This window comes from Canis lupus, chromosome 20 (genome assembly GCF_011100685.1).
Source record: "Canis lupus familiaris isolate Mischka breed German Shepherd chromosome 20, alternate assembly UU_Cfam_GSD_1.0, whole genome shotgun sequence".
Classification (NCBI taxonomy): Eukaryota; Metazoa; Chordata; class Mammalia; order Carnivora; family Canidae; genus Canis; species Canis lupus.
In genome coordinates, this window is record NC_049241.1 from 51,810,886 (window position 1) to 51,835,440 (window position 24,555).

Here is a 24,555-nt window from a genome sequence, read left to right on the forward strand (position 1 = left end):
ACTTCTTATTAGTGTCTTTTAATTAGAATAATTTTTAAAGGGAAAAGGATATTTCTTAGTCCTTTTGTTTCCCTTAAAGGAGGGAGCTGATTAGAGTGTTTATAGATTTTTAAATCTCCGAGTATCCTAGTCCCTCTAATTTCTTTCTCCCAGTCTCTCCAAAGTGGATGCACATAGAAACAGGTGAATGGACCAAAAGATGAGAAAAGAGTTCTAGGAAGAATGTGTTGCTACAACTGAGAAATTTTGCTAAATTTTCCTCAAATGTGAATCCTTTATTTATGAATTGCTTGAATTCAAAATATAGACACACTGACAGATCCCAGTATACTTGTTTCCTTTATTTAAACTCTCATTTATTTCTCAAAAGCTGTCTCTGCTACACAGAACCCCAGAATCTAACAGATGTCTTGGAATTCTTCCTCCTGGGGTTCTCAGAAGATCCAGAACTGCAGCCTGTAATCTTTAGCCTGTTCCTGTCCATGTATCTGGTCACCATGCTGGGGAATCTACTGATCCTCCTTGCTGTCAGCTCTGACTCCTGCCTTCACACCCCCATGTACTTCTTCCTTTCCATCCTGTCCCTGGCTGACATCGGTTTCATTTCTACCACAGTCCCAAAGGTGATTTTGGACATTGAAACTCACAACAGAGTCATCTCCCATGTGGGCTGCCTGATTCAGTTGTCTTTTTTTAATCTTTTTGGATGTTTGGACAGTGTACTCTTAACTGTGATGGCCTATGATCGGTTTGTAGCCATTTGTTATCCTCTGCACTACCCAGTCATCATGAACCCCCGCCTCTGTAGCCTGCTGATTCTGATATCTTTTTTAATCAGCCTTCTGGACTCTCAGCTGCACTGCCTCATGATGTCACAACTTACCTTCTGCATAAATGTGGAAATTCCTCATTTCTTCTGTGACCCTCCTCAGCTCCTCAAGCTTTCCTGTAATGATACTTCCACCACTAAAATATTCATGTGTTTTCTTGGTGCCATCTTTGGTGGTATTCCAGTCTCAGGGATCCTTTTCTCTTACACACGAATTGTTTCCTCCATTCTGAGAGTCCCATCCACAGGTGGGAAGTACAAAGCCTTCTCCACCTGTGGCTCCCACCTGTCAGTTGTTATCTTATTTTATGGAACAGGTCTTGGGGTGTACCTCAGTTCTACTATCTCACATTCTCCCAGAAAGGATGCAGTGGCCTCAGTAATGTATGCTTTCATTGTTCCCATGCTAAATCCCTTCATCTACAGTCTGAGGAACAAGGACATCAAGAGTGCTTTGCAGAGGCTCCTCAACAGAAAAGCCCAGTCTTAAAAAAAAAAAAAAAAAAAAAAAAAAAAGAACAGCCCAGTCTTAATTCTTGGACTCTTTTTTAGGTCTGTTGATCAGAAATAATTGCAAAAACAAACATATGGAATTGACAAGCATGCCCCTTTGGTCACATAATTTTTGTAGCTCATGGTTTCCATTCCTCTTGATTTGTCACATCTAAATATTATTTATTTTGGCACATCTTTGATGGAATTAGGGGAGTATTCTGGGACTCTATGTACGTCAAAATCACTGCACAATTGAATCTTATTAAACCTATGGAATCTTCTGTATTTGTCACCTATGACCCAGACATCCTGTAGAAATTCACAACTCTCTTTTAAAATGTGGAAGGAGGAGATCCCGATCCCTGGGTGGCGCAGCGGTTTAGCGCCTGCCTTTGGCCCAGGGCGCGATCCTGGAGACCCCGGATCGAATCCCACATCAGGCTCCCGGTGCATGGAAGCTGCTTCTCCCTCTGCCTATGTCTCTGCCTCTCTCTCGCTCTCTCTCTCTGTGACTATCATAAATAAATAAATAATTAAAAAAATACTAAAATGTGGAAGGAGCCTCGGCTTCCATCGAAAGATGAATGGATAAAGAAGATGTGGTTTATGTATACAATGGAATATTACTCAGCCATTAGAAATGACATAATACCCACCATTTGCTTCGACGTGGATGGAACTGGAGGGTATTATGCTGAGTGAAAGAAGTCAATCGGAGAAGGCCAAACATTATATGGTCTCATTCTTTTGGGGAATATAAAACATAGTAACAGGGAGTAAAGGGGAAAGGAGAAAAAATGAGTATCAGAAAGGGAGACAGAACATGAGAGACTCCTAACTCTGGGAAACGAACTAGGGGTGGGGGAAGGGGAGGTGGGCAGGGGGTGGGGGTGACTGGGTAACGGGCACTGAGGGAGGCACTTGATGGGATGAGCACTGGGTGTTATTTTTTTTGGGGGGGTGTTATTCTATATGTTGGCAAATTAAACACCTATAAAAAATAAATTTACAAAAAAGAATAAAATGTATGCACAATTCTCACCCATTTTCATTGTCATGTCTATCTCCCATAAAATTTTGCCTTTGATCAAATCTATTGATGCAGGTTGTATGGGAGAATGTATGTCACTTTTCCTCAACCTTGGCTTCATGTTTGAAGCATCTGATACACTTTAAAAATCCTCATGCCTGAGTCCCACCACCACAGATTAAGATTCAATTGGACTTGAGAGTAAAAAGAACGTGAAGTTTTTTACCAGCACTCCAGGTGGGTCTAATGAGCAGCTAAGGTGGAGGACTATTGAATTTTGTCAGACCTTTCATTCAAAGATAACTTGCATTTGTTGGGTCTTTTAGTGTTCAGGTTCAGACCCTGAACATCTCAAAGTGATCAGAGATCAAAAAGGAGGAGACATGAAAGAGTATTCCATAGCAGTAGCAAATGTGGTTTTCCCCCTCATATTCTAGGTAATATTTTTTTTACTTATCTTCTCCCTCCACACTCTACAGCTGGTTCACTGTGCTGAATAATAAGCTATTGTTTTCTGCTCCAAACTTACCTTTCTATACTTTAAATTGTGATGCTGTGGTTGGGGCTGGGAATCCTTAAACCATTGCTCTGATTTTCCACCTGGCTTTTCTTTAATAATGGTAATAAAGATCACATGCACTAATGTCCAATTTTGTTCCCCATACCTCTTAGCCCATGGTGTTGTCACTATATCCTGCAACTATGGCTCTGTTACCACATTTTTCCTTCTGTGCCTTTCACTTTTCAATAAGCATTTACTCCTACCTGTACTAAAATTACCTTCATTAAAGTAAGTAGTGTGGTTTCTCTTTTCTTGACTGAATTCTGACTGATAAATCATAATATGGGGAATAAAGCTACGTTGTGGGATGCAATGGGGGGAGATTGCAAAGTGAGCTCAGGTTAAAAAGGTGTTTGTAATGATATATCTTAGTCAAGGAGATACAGTTGATGTTTCAAGTAGTGGTGAAATTTCTGGTGGCTGTGTGGTTCTATTGTGCCTGTAGATTGTTAAGTCACCTAAGTTATGGATAAATTTAACTCTATCTTCATTTTTATTACTCAGGGGTAGCAAAGGACCATGTCCTCAGCAAAGGGGAGATCTTTCTTTTACTAGTAACCATCTCATTAGGATTCCACTTTGTCACCATGGTTCCTTCTCTTCTATCATGATCAATCTGACTTTGGGTCCTTCTGTCTGCTGCTACACACCCAGGAACCCATATACATATCAATATTTCCTTTATAGATGCTACATATAATTTCTGAAGTAGCAATCTGTGCATTTTGAAAAGCTGCCTAATAGCTAGTTCAATTTGCTCTGCCTTTATACTAAGTCAAATGGCCTACCAACTTCACTGACAATGAACCTCGTATTGGATTGGTTCTTTCTGCTCCAAAATGACTTTGGTTTATTTTTTTTAAAGATTTTATTTATTTATTCATGAGAGACGAGAGAGAGAGAGAGAGAGAGAGAGAGAGAGAGAGACATAGGCAGAGGGAGAAGCAGGCTCCATGCAGGGAGCCCAATGGGACTTAATCCTGGGACTCCAGGATCACACCCTGCACCAAAGGCAAGCACTAAACCACTGAGACACCCAGGTGTTCCGTGACTTCAGTTTAATACTAGATTTTCCTCCTGTTCAAGCATTCTAAAACATCTCAACACTCCCACCTCCTCTGATCCTTCTCTATACTCCTGTCATTTGGTCATTTGGGCTCTCTAAAATTTTCCTATGTTATTTATGCCCACACGCATAATTAACACAATTTCTTTCATACCCAATTTAATTGGGTAAATATTGAAATTTTCTTCATATCAGTTAATGAGAAATCAAGCTTTGAGTTTGTCTTCCAGTCAAGCCTTGAGATGATTACATCCCTGACCCACATTTTGAATGTAGAGATCTCTGAGAACCCCTGAAGTATTTAAGCCAAGTCTTAAGTCAGCAGATAAATGTGTAAAACATGTAAATATAAATATGTAAAGAAAATATGTAAAAATAAATAATTGTCTAATATAATAAAATTCATCACTAGACAGAAAAATTAGAACCTGGGCTGTCTTTCAAAACAGCAAAAAAGATATGTCTCCAATGCATAAAATTCTAAAACCCAAACAAGGACTATAGAAAGAAAATTAGAAAGTTCTCCTTAGAGACATAAATTTTAACTGAGAAAATAGAAATTTTATAAGATTCTTGGTATAAAAGACCTAATTTTCTCTAAATTACATGATTAAGTCAATGGCTTTACAGATATTAAAGTCATATGTTGCTTTCTGTAGTTGAAAAACAAATGTGTCTGAATTTTACAATGAGGTAGGTAACTTGGAAGTCAGAAGTGAGGAGTAGAGGTTACTTCTTCCTGAGAAGATGACAGGTCTAGATACCACCCCCTCTGGTACATTCACTTTTCTTTTTTTCCTTTTCCACTAGTAACAGCAAATCTTTGGGGACTGGGAGAATGCGGACCAATCTGGCTAATTATGTACCATAATTCGAGCCCTCAAGGCCAAGCAACGGTAAACAATCAGCCTGTGCTTTCCAGCCTTTTAGTTGCCAGTTCCAGTTCAGTGGTCTCCATACATGCGTCTCCTCTTCGCAGAGTTGTCTGCTCCAGGGGACACATACTTGCATTTGTCTTCCTGCCAGTCCTGGAAACAAAGCCTCTGTCCTCATCCAGCTCCAGGTAGGGGACAGGCAGCCTGATCTGTCTTCCTCAGTCCTGCTCCAGCAGAGACACAATACATCCCACTGAGTAGCAAGTATGTCAGGAGAGACTGGGAGAACTTTGTTTCCTCCTCCTCAAGACCACTGGGACAGTTGGGATAGCCAGAAAGGAGGGGACCAAAATGCAAAGAATCAGCTCACAGCCCTATAAAGACCTAATGTTGTTGGTTCTGGTGGGAATCCTAGAACTCTTATTTAGATTTCTACTTTTGTCCCATACTAGTTCTATTTCCCTTGGGCATATTCCCCATCAGAGCAGGAAATGGGTTCTTCTTAACTGTCCCCTAAATCCTCCAAATGATCATGAAGGTGATGATGATGGTGATGATAGAAATATCAGTAACCACAATGGTACAAACTTTTATCTTGGGACTCCAAGTGCCAGACACATAAATTTTCTATTTAGCTTGCTACCTTTTATCCACATTACCACCCCTGAAAGACAGCAACATGTATTATCATCATCTCCGAGTTAAGGATAGGAGCACAATATTTTTTTCACCTGATTTTATTTTTTGTCTTCAACCCTTTTTTTAAAAAGGTGTTTTTTAAAAAGATTTTATTTACTTATTCATGAGAGACACAGAGAGAGGCTGAGACATAGGCGGATGGAGAAGCAGACTTCCGAAGCAGAACTCGATCCCAAGACCCCAGGATCATGCCCTGAGCTGAAGGCAGATGCTCAATCACTGAGCCACCCAGGTGTCCCCCCAAAATTTTTTGTTTAAGTTCTAGTTAGTTAACATACAGCGTACTATTAGTTTCAGTTGTACAATATTGTGATTCAATACTTCCATACAGTGCTTCCCAGTGCTCATCAGGACAAGTGCACTCCTTAATCCCCATCCCCTATTTCACCCATCACCCTACTCATCTCCTCTCTGGTAAGCATCAATTTGTATTCTATAGTTAACCTATTTCCTGGTTTTCCTCTCTCTTTTTCCCCATTTGTTATTTTGTTTTGTTTCTTAAATTTCACATATGAGTGAAATCATATGGTATTTATTTTTTTCTGACTGATTTGTCTTGTTTGTCATAATACTCTCTAGCTCCATCCATGTCATTGCAAATGGCAAGATTTCATTCCTTTTATGGCTAATATTCCACTGTATATATAGATCACATCTTCCTTATCCATTTATCAGTTGATGGACATTTGGGCTCTTTCCATAGTTTGGCTATTGTTGATAATGCTGCTATAAATTTGGGCTGCATATAGTCCTTTGAATCAGTAATTTTGTATCCTTTGGGTAAATACCTAGTAAAGCACTTGCTGGATCATACATAGGGTAGTTCTATTTTTAACTTTCTGAGGAACCTCCACACTGTTTTCCACAGTGGCTGCACCAGTTTGAGTTCCCACCAACAGAGCATGAGCGTTCCTTTTTCTCCACATCCTCACCAACACTAGTTGTTTCTTGTGTTGTTGATTTTAGACATTCTGACAGGTGAGGTGATACCTCATTGTAGTTTGGATTTGCATCCCTGATGATGAGTGGTGTTGAGCATCTTTTCAAATGTCTGTTGGCCATCTGTATGTCTTCTTTGGAAAAATGTCTATTCATGTCTTCTCATATTTTTTTTTATGATAGTCACACAGAGAGAGAGAGAGGCAGAGACACAGACAGAGGGAGAAGCAGGCTCCATGCACAGGGAACCTGACGTGGGATTCGATCCCGGGTCTCCAGGATCGCCCCTGGGCCAAAGGCAGGCGCTAAACCGCTGCGCCACCCAGGGATCCCTTCTGCTCATATTTTAATTGGATTATTTGTTTTTTGGATGTGGAGTTTTATAAGTTCTTTGTTTTTAAAAGATTTTATTTGAGAGAGAGAGAGAGCCAGAGAAAGCATAAGCTAGGGGAGAGGCAGGTGGAGATGGAGAAGCAGACCCCCCACTGAGCAGGAAGCCTGATGCAGGGCTCCATCCCAGGACTCTGGGATCATGACCTGAGCTGAAGGCAAATGCTTATCCGACTGAGCCATCCAGGAGCCCCAAGTTTTAGAAATTCTTTGTATATTTTGGATATTAATGCTTTATCAGATATGTCCTTTCCGGAAGGGGAGGTGGGTGGGAGGATAGGGTAATTGGGTGATGAGCAATGAGGAGGGCAATTAATGGGATGAGCACTGGGTGTAATACTATACGTTGGCAAATTGAATTTAAATTTTAAAAATGTAAAAAAAAAAAAGATATGTCCTTTGCAACTATCTTCTCCCATTCCATAGGTTGCCTTTTAGTTTTGTTGATTGTTTCCTTTGCTGTGCAGAAGCTTTTTAAATTTTATTAGGTCCTGGGGTAGATAGGGGATGAAATCAGGTTTGAATGCAGACAGTGAGACTGGTCACAGGGCACTTAGACAGTGTTCTCTCCTGCCTACCCAATTTGTACATCTCTTTCCTGTTACTCCAGCAAGAGACCTCCACTCGCTGTGCTCTTCTCTTTTGAGGGGTTCGTGGTAGAAGACACCAGAGAGCAGTCAGTCACCTGCTGTGTCAACTATAGAAAAGATGGCCAAGATGAAGGTAGAGATCATAACGAATCAGCTCCCGACAATCCAGGGCAGCTCTCTTTCCTGACCCTGCTCTCAGATTTTGCTTCATATTCCATTTCCTCCTCCATTCCTCACCCTGATCTCTAAGGGAGATATAGTCAGGATGTTAGATTCCATTCTTAGTTAGGAAATAATAAACTGTTCAAATATAAATTGTAGCAGTTTTGGAAAAGACCTCTGGACTTCTGCTCAAACTCTATGAAGTGCAAGGAAACAAAGCAAACAAGTTCAGTGCATTGACTTCAGAGACCCACTAATTTTGAATCTTATCTGCTCTACTTTTTATCTGTATGACACTGGGCAAGTTCTTAATATCTTTAAGCCGGTTTATACAACTGCATTGAGTAAGGATTAATATAAGCACTAAACATGTGACTAAATATGTAAGGGATGCATATAATAAAGGCAAGGTAAATTTTAGGTATTATTGTTGTTATTGTTGTTATTATCAAGGCTAAGCACCATGTATCCAATTAAAATATCCTGTGATCGGAAGGTTCGATTTTCCCTAGGTCCTGAGAGAACTTTTTTTTTTTTGTCCTTGTACAGGTAGGTACTGAGTATTTGGAGAGAAACAACTAAATCACATTTATTTCTGATTTCCCAGGGCTTACTTTGCTTGGCACAGAGTAGGCTATAAGAACAGCAGAGATTTCTGTTGAATATTGAATAGACCCTTCTTTGGTTCTCAGAAATAGAGTATAGACAGCATGGCTTCCATGCACTGGGTGCTTCTTTTCCTGCCAATGACGTTTCAGAGATCTACATAAAAGATAAAACAGTGCTTGTGTGTGTCTATGCCACAGATTTTCTAAGAGACCTATCATTTTCCACTTAATAGAATCTATGTTTAATTATTTAAAAATTACTGGAGATTGTCATAAAGATGAAAATTAAAAGAGAGGAAAAGAGAAGAGAAGTAAATCTTATTGCATGCACTGAGGCACATTTTTGGATTTCCAACTTTTTTTTTCTTGAGAGAAGGAGAGGTTAGGGAGATAGACTCGATCCCACAATTCTGAGATCATGACCTGAACTGAAATTAAGAGCCGATTGCTTAACCAACCAAGCCACCCAGGAACCCCAATTTCCACCCATTCTTGAATGGATTTCCTGGGACATGATAGGCTTCTACCGCTCTGATATATAACAAAATAAAGGTCATTAAACCTTTCTTAGGATTTCATCAATAAACCCACCATTCCAAGAACAGTGAAAATTCTGATTTAAAAATCATGACTGAATATTTATCAGGTGCAAATCTCTTTTTGGTGCCACATGTATCTTGAAATGGATGCTGTTATCCCCATTTCTAGTTGAGGGGTACCAGCAGAGGGATTGAGACATTGACACATACTCCACATTTAGTCTGATCCCATTTAGTTCCATCCCAGGGTTCTGTGCACTCCACCAGTGTGGAATGATTGCTTCCTTTTCTTTTTTGAAGATCTTATTTATTTATTCACGAGACACAGAGAGACACTGAGAGAGAGGCAGAGACACAGACAGAGGGAGAAGCAGGCTCCGTGCAGGGAGCCTGATGTAGGACTTGATCCCGGGGCTCCAGGGTCACACCCTGCACTGAAGGCGACGCTAAACCACTGAGCCACAGGGGCAGCCTGATTGCTTCCTTTTCAAATATACTTTAGCCTCAGATAAGCAAACAGAAACAGGGCAACAAACTCCTTCTCTTGGGAATTTATGAATTCATCTGTGAATTAGGGAAATGGGGTAAGTGGTTTACAGGGGTCTTTACTGATTGAATATTATAGATCATAGGATTTTCGATGGACAGTAATGCATTTTACAGCCTATCCTGGAAATCTGTGATATGGAAATATTATTCCTGATATAAGATAGGAATTTTCACATGGATCTATCATGAAAAGACCATTGTAACACAGACTTCAGGCTTCATCAGACTTTCTGATTCTATACCCTGACAATAAAATCGTGAAATTGATTTTGACTATGCTTTCTATTAGGAAAATAAATGTAGGTAATTTTTTTTTAAGACACACAGAGAGAGAGAGAGAGAGAGAGAGAGAGAGAGAGAGAGAGAGAGAGAGGCAGAGACACAGGCAGAGGGAGAAGCAGGTTCCATGCAAGGATCCCGACATGGGACTCGATCCCAGGACTCCAGGATCACGCCCTGGGCTGAAGGCAGGTGCTAAACCGCTGAGCCACCCGGGGTTGTCCAATGTAGGTAATTAATAGAAAATTATACATATATTGATTTTTATAATTCTTTCATCTTTTATGCCTATATACTATAGAAATTCTCACTTGTGTAATATGGAGGTGGGCACAAGAATTTTATTAGGGAAATTGTAATGAGAAATTAAAAAGAAAACAAAGTTCATCTTTTGGATAATACTATGCCTCAAATAAAAAAGACTATGCCTCATTGAAGTGCTTGAAATAGACGTATATTCTTCATAGAGACACTTAAAACACATTACTGTGGTAAATGAGAACTCAGGAAACAATACATGTATTATTACAGTATTATGTAAATTTTAAAGAAAACTATTTATGAAATATAAACCAATAGTATTATTATGTAAAATATGCCTACCACATCCATGACAGTGTTTGCCTTTGGGCAACTGAAGTGTAGGGGAATGGGATCATGAAAGGAAAGCAAGGAAATCCAAATTTTACTGGTAACAAATATGAGTTCTGAAGCAAATATAACTAAGTTTATCTATGTTTAAATATGTATATATTTCTGTAACATTCTTGGCTCATAGTGGGTATGTATAGAAACAGGTGAATAGCCCAGACACCAATAAGGAAAGCGTTCTAAAAAGAGTTTATAATTGAGAAATGTTGCTGAAGGTAATGGGATGTATGCTCCTCAAGTGTGAATACTTTACTTGTGAACTGCTTGCCTCAAAATATGCACACTTAGCCAGGTGTCTCTACATTTGTTTTGTTTATTCAATACCCTCTTCTTTTTTGAGAGGTGGCTCACCTGCATGGAACCACAGAATCTAACAAGTGTTTCAGAATTCCTCCTCCTGGGCCTCTCAGATGATCCAGAACTGCAGCCCCTCCTCTTTGGGCTGCTCCTGACCATGTACCTGGTCACTGTGCTTGGGAACCTGCTCATCATCTTGGCCGTCAGCTCTGACTCCCACCTCCACACCCCCATGTACTTCTTCCTCTCCAACCTGTCCTTGGCTGACATTGGTTTCAGCACCACTACAGTCCCAAAGATGCTGGTGAACATTCAAACACACAGCAAATATATCACTTATGCAGGCTGCCTAACTCAGATGTCCTTTTATTTTCTATTTGGGTGTTTGGACAATCTACTCCTGGCTGTGATGGCCTATGACCGGTTTGTGGCCATTTGTCACCCCCTGAACTACCCAATTATCATGAACCCACGCCTCTGTGGCTTGTTGGTCCTGTTGTCATTTTTCAGCAGCCTTTTGGAATCTCAGATTCACTGTTTGATGGTGTCACAACTTACCTTCTGCACAGATGTGGAAATTCATCATTTCTTTTGTGATGCACCTCAACTTCTCCACCTTGCCTGCTCTTATACCTCCATCAACACCATACTAATCTATTTTATTGGTGCCATTTTTGGTGGCATTCCACTTTCAGGGATCCTTTGTTCTTATAGTAGAATTGCTTCCTCCATTCTGAGAGTCCCAACCACAGGTGGGAAGTACAAAGCGTTCTCCACCTGTGGCTCCCACCTGTCAGTTGTTTGCTTATTTTATGGAACAGGCCTTGGAGTGTACCTCGGTTCATCCATCTCCCCCTCCCCTGGGAAGGATGCAGTGGCCTCAGTAGTGTACACTGTGGTCATTCCCATGCTGAACCCCTTCATCTATAGCCTGAGGAACAGGGACATCAAGAGGGCACTGTGGGGGATTATAAGCATAACAGCTTAATCTCAGCATATATCTTATTCTTTTTGGTTCATAGAACTGGAAAATACAGCAAATCAAAGGTGCACAACAAGAAATTCTGAATCTGCAGCCACATGGTATATGTACCTTTATGGATCTCTGCTTTACACTTACACAATTTTTCCTGCTAGCATGGTTCTAATGGAACTGGGAGATTATTTTGGATTCCCCACTTAAATCATAGCCCCTGCAGGATTATGCATATATCCATATACCCATCTTAGTTTCTTTATGCATTGCCCAGGACTCTTGGTCATGAGCAGTCTTGTTTCTATCTTTGCAAAATAATCATAGCTCTCTGTTTCTTGCTATTTTCCTATAATCTCCCCTCCCCTATTTGTTAGGAGGATCTAAATCCTACATTATCACTGGCCATCAGGGAAATACAAATCAAAACCACAATGAGATACCACCTCACACCAGTGAGAATGGGGAAAATGAACAAGACAGGAAACAACAAATGTTCGAGAGGATGTGGAGAAAGGGGAACCCTCTTGCACTGTTGGTGGGAATGTGAACTGGTGCAGCCACTCTGGAAAACTGTGTGGAGGTTCCTCAAAGAGTTAAAAATAGAGCTACCCTATGACCCAGCAATTGCACTGCTGGGGATTTACCCCAAAGATACAGATGCAATGAAACGCCAGGACACCTGCACCCCGATGTTTATAGCAGCAATGGCCACAATAGCCAAACTGTGGAAGGAGCCTCAGTGTCCATCGAAAGAGGAATGGATAAAGAAGATGTGGTATATCTATACAATGGAATATTACTCAGCCATTAGAAACAACAAATACCCACCATTTGCTTCGACATGGATGGAACTGGAGGGTATTATGCTGAGTGAAATAAGTCAATCGGAGAAGGACAAACATTATATGGTCTCATTCATTTGGGGAATATAAAAAACAGTGAAAGGGAAAAGAGAAAATGAGTGAAAATATCACTGAGGGTGACAAAACATGAGAGACCTCACTCTGGGAAATGAACAAGGAGTAGTGGAAAGGGAGGTGGGCGGGGGTTTGGGGTGACTGGGTGGTGGGCACTGAGGGGGGCACTTGGCGGGATGAGCACTGGGTGTTATGCTATATGTTGGCAAATTGAACTCAAATAAAAAAATTAAAAAATAAATTCTACATTAAGGACCAAAATATCTAATACATTTTTATGCCTTAATGATCTTGGTCAGTTATATGTATATATTTTTAAGTAAACTCCATGACTGGTGCAGAGCCCAACACAGGGACTGTACTACAAAGAATTTGCCAAACCACAAGACTGCCCTCCCCTCTGACACCAGCCACAAGTTCAAGGGTCCTTAGGTCCACTCTCACATCAGATCAGTTGGATACAAATTTGGGAATTTTTTCACATTCCATAATTTACTGGGATGATTCAAATTGAGAGGACTGCCTCAGGTTTGATAATGCACTAGAATTACTCACAGAACTCAAGAAGCAGTGTATTTATGATTGCAGTTTTATTATAGAAAAAAAGATACAAATTAGATTCAGCCAAAGGAAGATACACATAATGCAAGATCTGGAACATCCCATATGTATCCTTTCTCCTTGGGGTCCAGATCCATTACCCTTCCCTGATGACAATATGTGTGATAATTCTCAAAGACTGTTACCAACCACGTTGCTCACCTGAGCTCCAGTGTCCAGAATTTTATTGAGGCTTCATTACATAGATATAATTAATTGAATTATGGCCTGTGTGGTTGAACTCAACCTCCAGCCTCCCTCCCGAGGTTGGACTGATATCACTCTGCCCAAAGTTCCAACCCTTGAATCACTTGGCTAGTCTTTTTGGCATGGCCAACCCCTATCCTGAGTCATTTCGTTAGCATAAACTATCAGATACAGTCCATGAGGCCCTCCATGAATAACCAATCACTCTTATCACTAGGGAAATTTCAAATGTTTAAAGGTCACCTCTTGGGAGCTGGGACAAAGTCCATATTTCTCTTTAAGTGAAGCCAAATTCCTTACTACACATCTGACCTTCCCCAGGTGTTGATTCCAGGAACACTGCCTGGTAAACATCCTGTGTGCTAATCATTGTCTAAGAGTCTGCTTCAGAAGGCACTCAATGTGGGACACCTTGTTACTAATAAAATTCATTTAAGAAAAATTTAAAGACAGTTCCAAGGTAGTTGCAATGGTTTGCAATATTCTTTGAATTATACACCCAATGCTGGGCTCAGGAATGGGAAAATTCAAGGAAAGGAGATGAAGAATGGGAGCATTCATTCAATGCCTCCCTGGGGGCAGCAAGGATGTCCCAATAGAAAATCTTAATGAATCTAGAAACCCAAACTCAGAGATGCTTGATAAAAAAATGAGTGCAGAGTTTGAACTAATAAGATAACATACATATCTCATTGTGTACTACACTTTAAAAAAGTTTATTTTAAAATATTAAAACCTGGGATGTAAATAAAATATGCCTTAAAAATGATCATTTATTTGTCATCTGTTACAGTTGTACTCCTCAAATTTCTGGAGCCAATGGCCCAGTCATAAACAGTCTCCCCTTCTCCATCCTTTATTTTGTTACAAGTTTTACCAGGGCCATGCAGATTCCTCTGCTCATTGGATTGTTGAAGACATTGCACATGGGGATGACCACAGTGTTTAACACTGAGGTTATTCCTGCTCTTCTGGAAAGAGGAGCCTTCTGAAGAACTCAGAAATATTCCAACACTTGTCCATTAGTGAGAGGTGCTTTATCCACATGCCGACAGACATACTATTTAACTCTCTTCTTGCTTCCACTGTCAAAATTCACTAGCATCTAGCATCTAGCACATTCAGATCTTCAAGTGAGAAACCTACTACTCCCGTCCAGATCACTCAGGTCCCCCCAGTTTTATCATTTTAGATCATTGTTTTATCTGTGTCCATAACAAAGCAATCCAATCATTTGAATAGCACCATCTCCTTTATATGATTTGCTTTCCCCAATCTTTAAAAACAGCTCATAGTAACATATTATTTTTGCTCTTACAAGAGAGTCCCCAATGACTGCTCAATATTCACTTTCTCTCCATGTACATGGCAGCCAGACTGATTTTTTTAGGTGTACTCAAAATCTTGTGACTTCTTTGCTTAAAACCTTCTAATCACTTTGTCTTACTCCTAGAATAAAATTTGAACCCTTTGCCAGGGTCTATGAGACCCTTCAGTAAGTCTCTCCTATTCTTTTCCAGCTCCCTCACTGGTCCCTGGACCAGCACCATCAGCTTCACCTGGGAACTTGCAAATGCAAATTTTCAGGTTCATCTCCAGACCTGATGAATCAGAATCTTTGCAGTCATCTGTATTCTAACCAGCCCACTGAGTGATTCTATTGTACACTAAGTTTGAGAACCACTTGTCTAGACATAGTGGCTTTCTTATTGTTCTTTAAACAGACCATGTTTCAGTCTCCAGACCATTACACTTAATTCTCTCTGCCTAAAATTTTCTTTCCCTTTCTTTTTTTTTTTTTTTTTTTTTTTTTTTTTCTTTTTTTTTTTTTTTTTTTTTTATTGGTGTTCAATTTACTAACATACAGAATAATACCCAGTGCCCGTCACCCATTCACTCCCACCCCCCGCCCTCCTCCCCTTCTACCACCCCTAGTTCGTTTCCCAGAGTTAGCAGTCTTTACGTTCTGTCTCCCTTTCTGATATTTCCCACACATTTCTTCTCCCTTCCCTTATTTTCCCTTTCACTATTATTTATATTCCCCAAATGAATGAGAACATATAATGTTTGTCCTTCTCCGACTGACTTACTTCACTCAGCTTCTTTCCCTTTCTTACTGAACTTTCCACTTAAACATCAAAACTTAAAGATGTCTTGTCTGACACCCATCTAAATTCTCCATCAAGTTAGTCTCTAGTCATCTTTTACTACCACTTCCTTCAGAGTGAACTCACATGTTTTGAGTATTTTTAGTAACAGTTGTACCAAGTTGCCTTAGCTATTCTGTTCCAAATTAAACTGATGCATCAAGAAAGTGAGTTTTGCTCATCTTCCAGCCTGAAGTCCTTTGTGAGATGCAATATTATTTGCTTAAACAGAGAAGACATTAGTAAATTTCGTTGAAACAATATTTTGATGGGAAATTTGTTAGGAAGTCTAGAAAGTTGTTGCCAAGAAAAATTGCACTGGACATAGTAAATAGGTAAAGAAGACTTTATTCAAGACTATTGCAATAAGAGATAGAGATTGAACTCAACTCTACAGAACAAAAAGCAGAAGGATTTTTTAAAAGATTTATGTATTTATTGGAGAGAGAGAGAGCATGCTCATGAGTGGGAAGGGCAGAGAGAGAGTGAGAGAGAATTTCGAGCAGACTTCACATTGAGCATGGAGCGTAACATGGGGCTTGATCTCATGACCTGAGATCAAGACTTGAAGAGTGGAAGCAAGAGTTGGATGCTTAGCACCAACCCAGACACCTCTATAATTCTCATGTTTTTTTTTTTTAAAAACATGATTCAGTTAGCTAAAGAGCAGAAGTTCTAAATTACAAGTATCTTGAGTTCTAAACTCAAATAGCAACAGCATTAACCATGCATGATTGAGCAACAAATCCAGAATGGTGACTGGGGCCCATGAGTCAGAGACCTGTGGTGGTGGCAACAGACCATTAGATGAGCAGACATCAAGATTGTCGTTTGACTTAGATAACCCAAAATATCAAAAACAAGTCAGCAAAAATCAGATGTCAGCTACCACAATTGAAAATCATGATTCTTTTCTGTTTCCAGACCCAAGTCTGTTTTTAGATGCAAAGCCTGAAAGAGATTAAGAGTGGCATGGTTCTCCCTTTTGGAAGCCCATAAAGTGATTTTTCAAAATGGTAATATGCTTTGAGGACTCCACTTGATGGAAAGTTGATCCTGTCAGACTCCTTCCATCCTGGAGTAGGCAGTAATTCATCTTTACCAGAATGAATATTTATGTATTTATGTTTGCCTTTCCTGCTACAGTGTCTCGGGAAACACCACCATCCAAAGACTTAACACATTATCCAGTTTCTTTATGGTGAAGAAGATATGAAAATATTTATCAAGAGATACACTGGTCCTAACATATTCTGCATCACCTGAAGCTGCCCAGCATCACATACATAGAGGGTAGTAATTCTGTGATTCCATTCTTACTCTCCTGAATTGTAATCCGATGCTTTTTCCTGACATCACACTTGAAGGTCCCCTTTCAGACAGATTTTATCACTGTCTGAACTTTTGGGTGTGGGCCTTGGTAAGTTCACCTGCAAAACAAGGCAACTAAACCAAATACTGTATTAGAGCCTGATCAGTTCTGATAGTCTGGATCTTGGGGTATTTTGATCTCTAGTGATACATTTTTATAGCTTATTTTAGAAATGCATTCAATAAACACATGGAGAAAAGTTCAACCTTGATAATAACCAAATACATAATTTATCCATCAGTGTATATTCTGTTTGGACATATAATGTGATCAGATAAATTTTGAGATCCTAGGTTTATGCTCTATGAGGGCCAAGATTTTTGTCTTTTTTTTTCTTTCATTGCTGTGTTCTAGATACCTACCATAGCCTGGCACACCACATTTGCTCAGTAAGAAGAACTAGCAATGGTTATTGATAAAATGCACTATTTCAGGCAACTATTCTGAATTGGTACTGAAAGTGGCCATGGGACTGGAAATCCAAGCTGCAGTGTAGTAATAGGAAAGTAAAAGGAGGGGATATGGAGAGTAGAAATGATAACAGAGCAATCAACATAAGAGGTTAAAGTACATAAGAAAAGTACTCACAAGGTAGTTCTGAGCAAATTCACTTATGAATGAGGGGTGAGAGAAAAACTCACTGTGATTAAGAGGCAGGATTTCTTTAGCCAACTGCTGTTACCACTGTCAGCTCAAAAAACCAGGACTAGTGTCCCCATCACTGAACATAGAGTATTCTCCCCAGGACTTTTTGTAGAGCCCTCTTCATGTCCCTGTTCCGTAGGCTGTAGATGAAGGGGTTCAGCATTGGGGTGACCACAGTGTACATCACCGAGGCAATCATGCCTCTCCAGGAAGATACATCAGAACTGAGATACACACCAAGCCCTGTCCCATAGAATAAAGAAACCACGGAGAGGTGAGACGCACAGGTGGAAAATGCCTTATACTTATACTTCCCATTAGCTGATGGGATTCTCAGGATTGAGGAGGCAATTCGAGTATAGGAGAAAAGGATCCCTGAGAAGGGAACAATGCCAAGAAGGGCAGTCACCATATATTGCAAGATATGATTGACCAATGTGTCTGAACAGGCAAGGGTGAGGGCCTGAGCAAGTTCACAGTAAAAGTGTGGAATTACCCAGTTGGTGCAGAAAGACAGCCGCAACATCAACAAACTCTGGATCAGGGAGTATGAGAAGCTGATGAACCAGGACACAAGAACCAGGAGGCCACAGAGCTGTGGATTCATGATGACTGTGTAGTGCAAGGGGTGACAGATGGCCACAAACCGGTCATAGGCCATCACAGTAAGGAGGAAAGTGTCCATGCCTCCAAAAACCATAAAAAAATACATCTGGGTGATGCAGCCTGCATAGGTGATGGATTTGCTCTGTGTTTGGATGTTCACCAGCATCTTAGGGACTGTGGTGGAGGTGAAACTGATGTCAGCAAAGGACAAGTTGGAGAGGAAGAAGTACATGGGGGTGTGGAGGTGGGAGTCAGAGGTGATGGCCAGGATGATGAGTAGGTTCCCAAGCACGGTGACCAGGTACATGGACAAGAATAGCCCAAATAGAATGGGCTGATGCACTGAGTCTTGAGAAAATCCCAGGAGTAAAAATTCTGAAACACTTGTTTGATTTCTTGGTTCCATATTGCCAACTCATCAGCTAGATGATTGAAGCAGGAAATGAATATGAAATAGGCACTGGATAGACTCTAGAGTCTCTCTACCTTTTTTATTTCTTGAAGTGAAGCATTGGCCATAAAAGCCTTAACATTACAAAATTTAGGAATCCAACATTCTGTTATTCATTACGTGAGATATTTAATAATGTTGATCAACCCCTGTCCATTGGCCTCTAAGACACCCATATATCCTCTTTATTTAGAATCATCAAATCTAAAAAGTTAAGAACAACTTCGAACCTTAGCAATAAAATGGCTCAAACTCAATCTAACGCAAATGTGGAACATGAGATCCAGTGAAACCTTGTAACTTAATCTGGATTATCTGCCTTGTCTGGGATGCAGAAAAGGGACAGGTAAGTATATCTCAGAGGTGAGAAAACTTGGGAGTATCTCAAATATCTGGACAGACTATTTCAGGATCAGTAGAATGTAAGTTTACTCCTCAAGAAAAAAGAAAGGAAGAAAAAGAAAATGTTTTTACCAAATAATAAAACACATGAACAAATTCTTAATGGTTAGTGTACTAGGGGCCATCAACATCCTGCAGGGACAGGGAGAGATGCTTCCTAGACATTGGTTACTTGACAAAACGCCCTTTATCTGTGAAGTTAAGGAATTGGTGAAATTGTCTAAGGAAAATGAGGATATCAAGGTTTCAGCCATTTCAGTATCATAAGACAAAACACTCCAAAGTCACAAAAGGAGTTTTGATGATCACAGCTTTGTAGTACAACTTGAAATCTGGCATTGTGATGCCCTTGGCTCTGGTTTTCTTTTTCAATATTCCCCTGGCTATTCGGGGTCTTTTCTGATTCCACACTACAAAGCTGTGGTCATCAAGACAGTGTGGTACTGGCACAAAAACAGACACATAGATCAATGGAACAGAATAGAGAACCCAGAAATGGGCCCTCAACTCCATGGCTAACTAATATTTGACAAAGCAGGAAAGACTATCCATTGGAAAAAGGACAGTCTCTTCAATACATGGTGCTGGGAAAATTGGACATCCACATGCAGAAGAATGAAACTAGACCACTCTCTTTCACCATACACAAAGATGAACTCAAAATGGATGAAAGATATAAATGTGAAACAAGATTCCATCAAAATCCTAGAGGAGAACACAGGCAACACCCTTTTTGAGCTTGGCCACAGCAACTTCTTGCAAGATACATCCATGAAGGCAAGAGAAACAAAAGCAAAAATGAACTATTGAGACTTAATCAAGGTAAAAAGCTTCTGCACAGCAAAAGAAACAGTCAACAAAACTCAAAGACAACCTACAGAATGGGATAAGACATTTGCAAATAGCCTATCAGATAAAGGACTAGTATCCAAGATCTATAAAGAACTTCTTACACTCAACATCAAAGAAACAACCAATCCAATCATGAAATGGGCAAAAGACATGAACAGAAATCTCACAGAGAAAGACATAGACATGGCCAACAAGTACATGTCACTTGTTGGCAAGCTCCGCGTCACTTGCCATCAGGGAAATACAAATCAAAACCACAATGAGATACCACCTCACACTAGTGAGAATGGGGAAAATTGACAAGACAGGAAACAACAAATGTTGGAGAAGATATGGAGAAAGGGGAACCCTCTTGCACTGTTGGTGGGAATGTGAGCTGGTGCAGCCACTCTGGAAAACTGTGTGGAGGTTCCTCAAAGAGTTAAAAATAGAGCTGCCCTACGACCCAGCAATTGCCCTGCTGAGAATTTATCCCAAAGATACAGATGCAATGAAACGCCGGGACACCTGCCCCCCGATGTTTCTAGCAGCAATGTCCACAATAGCCAAACTGTGGAAGGAGCCTCGGTGTCCATCGAAAGATGAATGGATAAAGAAGATGTGGTCCATGTATACAATGGAATATTCCTCAGCCATTAGAAACGACAAATACCCACCATTTGCTTCAACGTGGGTGGAACTGGAGGGTATTATGCTGAGTGAAAGAAGTCAATTGGAGAAGGACAAACATTATATGGTCTCATTCATTTGGGGAATATAAAAAATAGTGAAAGGGAATAAAGGGGAAGGAGAGAAAATGAGTGGGGAATATCAGTGAAGGTGACAGAACATGAGAGACTCCTAACTCTGGGAAACAAACAAGGGTTAGTGGAAAGGGAGGTGGGCGGGTGGATGGGGTGACTGGGTGATGGGCACTGAGGGGGGCACTTGATGGGATGAGTACTGGGTGTTACACTATATGTTGGCAAATTGAACTCCAATAATATATATATATATATATATATATATATATATATAAAGAATTTGAGTCATATCCTCAATGGTGCTCATTAAATACTGGGCAAGATAGAAATTAAACCAGGATATTGACACATGAGCCCAAAAAAGATGAGAATCAGATGCAGCACTCACATTAAGGTGGTGATTCAAATGAAGCTGGGAAGATGGGAGAACTCATCTGAGGTCCACTTTCCTACTCTCTCTACTCCAGGTCCTGAGGGTCCTATACCCAAACAGAGAGGAATGGATCCTATAACCCAGTATGCCGAACAGCATAAAATCATAAAATGATCTTCAGTGTTGTGCTTTGCCTTGTTAGAAGTATTTTCGAACATGTACTATTCTGTAATACCCCTACCTACAAAGGAAAAAAAGCCACCATTGGCTGTTATCCCTGTCAGTCTTCTTAGATATAAAAACCAAGTAGCAGGGAGGAGGTGGCCAAAATGGGTGAAGGGAGGTCAAAAGCACTAACTTCTAGTTATAAAACAAGCAAGTCATGGAGTGTAATGTGTGGCATGAATATAATTAATAATACGGTATGGGGTATTTGAAAATTCCTAAGAAAAGAGATCTTAAACATTTTCCACAAGAAAACAATTTCTGTAACTATGTATGATGGCAGATGTCAACTAGACTTATTGACTTATAATATGTCGAATATTATATGTGCAATATATATATATTTATTTATTTAGTTTTAAAGACTTTATTTGACAGAGAGAGAGTGAACATAGGTAGGGGGGAATTGGCAGAGGGGGAGAGAGAGGCAGCCTTCTTGACAGAGCAGGGAGTCATACTTGTGGCTTGATCCCAAGATCCTGGGATTATGACCTGAGCCAAAGGCAGATGTTTAACTGACTGAGCCACCCAGGCACCCTTATATGTGCAATATATTGAATCATGTTGTACACCTGAAACTAATAAAATTTTACATGCCAATTTTATCTCAAAAAAAGAAAACCCACAAAAATCCCAAAGCACAGAGTGTCCCTGGAATGATAAAAATGATCAGATCAGAGGCAAATTGTTTAACTACAAATAAACACCTTTGTTCTGACCATTAAGGGGGTGAGTAGTTTGAATGATCTCTGCTGGCTTCTGGTGAGAGGTTTTCTAAGCAAATGGTCATGACTCATCTTTAAAGTATGATAGTTTGGGGCAGCCCTGGTGGTGCAGCAGTTTAGCGCCACCTACAGCTTGGGGTGTGATCCTGGAGACCCAGGATTGAGTCCTATGTCGGGCTTCCTGTATGGGGCCTGTTTCTCCCTCTGCTTGTGTCTCTGCCTCTCTCTGTCTCTATGAATAAATAAGCAAAATCTTAAATAATAAATAAATAAAGTACGATAGTTTGCAAAAGATTCCCTTGACTTCTAATAAGTGTAGCTTACTCTCTTGCATTCCAATCTGTTTTATTAAGCAGACTATCAGAGAGTGCACAGGAAATACCCACAATTCTGGGTATTTCCTGGAGTGTGCTGTGCATGTTAATGTCATCAAGGACATTATAATCAAGCAAAACAATTTCATTTCCTACAGAGGCTGGATTACGATTCAAATGGGCTATGAAATAATGAATAACAGCATTCATTTTTAAAAAGAGTTTCTCACACTTCAGAAACATTTTATCTTAGGACCAGAGGTTAGAAATTAGAGGTGGAGGATACAACCATCTGTCATGTATACTTTCCTCATGCATCAAATGCACGTTTGTCCTATGTTTCTATTCTGTTTCTAGTGTCTAGTCCAAGAAGGGCTTCTTTGGAACAGGCTAAGTGTTAGCTGTTGGGGAAACAAAGATTAATGGTATGGTTTTGTCCTGAGAGAGCCTGCCTTCTAGGAGTAGTGATGGATACAGAAACCAGACATTGCAACACAGTGAATTAAATGCTAAGATAAAGGCAGTCTGCAGAATGAAGTACAGAAAGCAGCTCCATATCTAGCCTGAAGTGATGGAGTCAGAAGGATTCTTGGAGGAAGAGATCTCTGGGCAAGGAGTTGTCTAGGTTGATGATTGAATATAGGCTCTTCTGGCAGAGAAGGCAGCAAGGGAAAAGGCCCATAAGCAAAAGGCAGCATGGGACAACGTGCTGTTAGCAATGTGCTGAAGCAGAAAGTAGGACATGGGGATAATGAAGAATGAGGTTGGACAGATGAACAGAGACCACATCTCTGGAAACCTTGAAAAAAAAATTGATGAAGGGGCTATGTAGGGACTGTGACCAAAGAAGTAACATGATCCATATCACAATTTTCCCTGGTGCCTGAAATGAAAGATAGATTTAAGGCAGGCAAAACTAGAGTCAAAGGGAATGGGGTTGGAAAACCTCACATCATTAATGTTGAAGGGGCCAAGTCACTTTTTTGGGGAAGAGGAACAAAGGCCAGAAGAGGTGAATAAATTAGCCCAATGTCTTGCTAATGATTCCATGTAACTACTTAAGGATGAGACCTCATACCCAAGCATGATCCAGAGAACTATGAGAAAGGGACATGTGAATTTCAATGTCCCATAGAATGTTCCCAGGGCAAAAGGGTAGAATGTCAAGAGGGAATTGGATGTTGGACCTTCCTGTGCACTTCATTTTTCCTCCTTTAGCCACCCTGCCCCAGTCTTACCTACTGCAGCCCTAATTTCCAGGGAACAGACTCTTCACTCTTGAAAAGTTCTAAAAGAATCACAGATAAAGGTGAAGAAGGAGGAGGAAGGACAGGTCCTTTTGAAGAAACAGGAGATGTTCCCCCAGCAAATGAAGGTGGCAAAGAAGGATTCAGAAAGGATTTGTTGGAGTGCCTGGATGACTCAGTTGGTCAAGCATCTGTCTTTGGCGCAGGTCCTGATCCTGGGGTAATGGGACTGAGTCCCGCATTGGGCTCCCTGCTCAGCAGAGAGCCTGCTTCTCCCTCTCCCTCTCCCTCTGCCTGCCACTACTCCTGCTTGTGCTCTCTCTCTGTCAAACAAATAAATAAATAATCTTTTTTTTTTTTTTTTTAAAGAAAGGATTTATTTAGGCTGAGTGAAGATGGAGGCACTGGAGTTTTGGAGCAAATGATGGGAGAAAACAAGAGAAGATCAATACTTCATGATAAATGACCTAAAAATCTCTCAGTACGTGGGGGCATCCATTTGTACACCTCTGACTGGTAACTATCACTACACAGCGTAGTTCTGGAAAATGCTATGGTATCCCAGAGTAAACTGTGCTTAGCCTCTTCTTCCTCATTCCTATAATCTCCATCACCCACTCACCCAAATAACATACAATCAAAGTAAAAGCTCACTAACAACAGCAAGTTGTTTGGCTTTGAACAAATAGTGTAGCCATTGACTCTCCTAAGCTAAGCAATCGGTCCATAGGGCTCCTTCTGCACAGACATTACAGGGTGGCTCTGCCATATGCTATAGTCAATGCTCTTTCTACGCAACCACCTCCTTTCCCTATTACCGAGAGCACTTACTGGGCTATGCATGCTTAGCAATGTGGGCTTACCACAGGGGCCAACTCCCCTGAATCTTGTTCTCTTGTGGAGGGTGGGTAACGAAGAAAGATTTGTTTCCCAAAAGAGAAAGGATACAGAGCCTGTAATACAGGGCCTGGCTGATTTCTCCTGGAGAAAGCATGAGTATCTTAAGAGTGGTACATGGGCCTTGGTGATGATAAGTTGGTGTGTTACAGGTTTTGTGGCCCTGGGGACTGAATCCCCTCTGAAGCTTGTTAGACAAATTGATCGATAGATTTTCCATTCCCTGATCAGTTTGACTCCTCAAAAGCAGGGACCACACAGGAGAAAAGTGTCTCTGACCTGCCAACTCTTTATCC

The 24,555-nt window shown here is 40.5% G+C and overlaps 2 protein-coding genes and 1 pseudogene across 2 annotated transcripts; 2 read left to right on the forward strand and 1 right to left on the reverse strand.

The window, feature by feature from the left end:
- Nucleotides 1-281: 281 nt before the first annotated feature.
- OR7E181 (olfactory receptor family 7 subfamily E member 181) lies at nt 282-1,319 on the forward strand. The gene has a single exon (XM_038565382.1). The coding sequence runs from the start codon at nt 282-284 to the stop codon at nt 1,317-1,319; it is 1,038 nt and encodes a 345-aa protein (XP_038421310.1).
- Nucleotides 1,320-10,618: 9,299 nt separating this feature from the next.
- OR7E154 (olfactory receptor family 7 subfamily E member 154) lies at nt 10,619-11,548 on the forward strand. The gene has a single exon (NM_001388673.1). The coding sequence runs from the start codon at nt 10,619-10,621 to the stop codon at nt 11,546-11,548; it is 930 nt and encodes a 309-aa protein (NP_001375602.1).
- OR7H5P (olfactory receptor family 7 subfamily H member 5, pseudogene) lies at nt 17,498-18,436 on the reverse strand (annotated as a pseudogene).

Coding starts and splice junctions, on each gene's coding strand:
- OR7E181 (XM_038565382.1), top strand. CDS start 282: ATGAATTGCTTGAATTCAAAATATAGACACACTGACAGATCCCAGTAT.
- OR7E154 (NM_001388673.1), top strand. CDS start 10,619: ATGGAACCACAGAATCTAACAAGTGTTTCAGAATTCCTCCTCCTGGGC.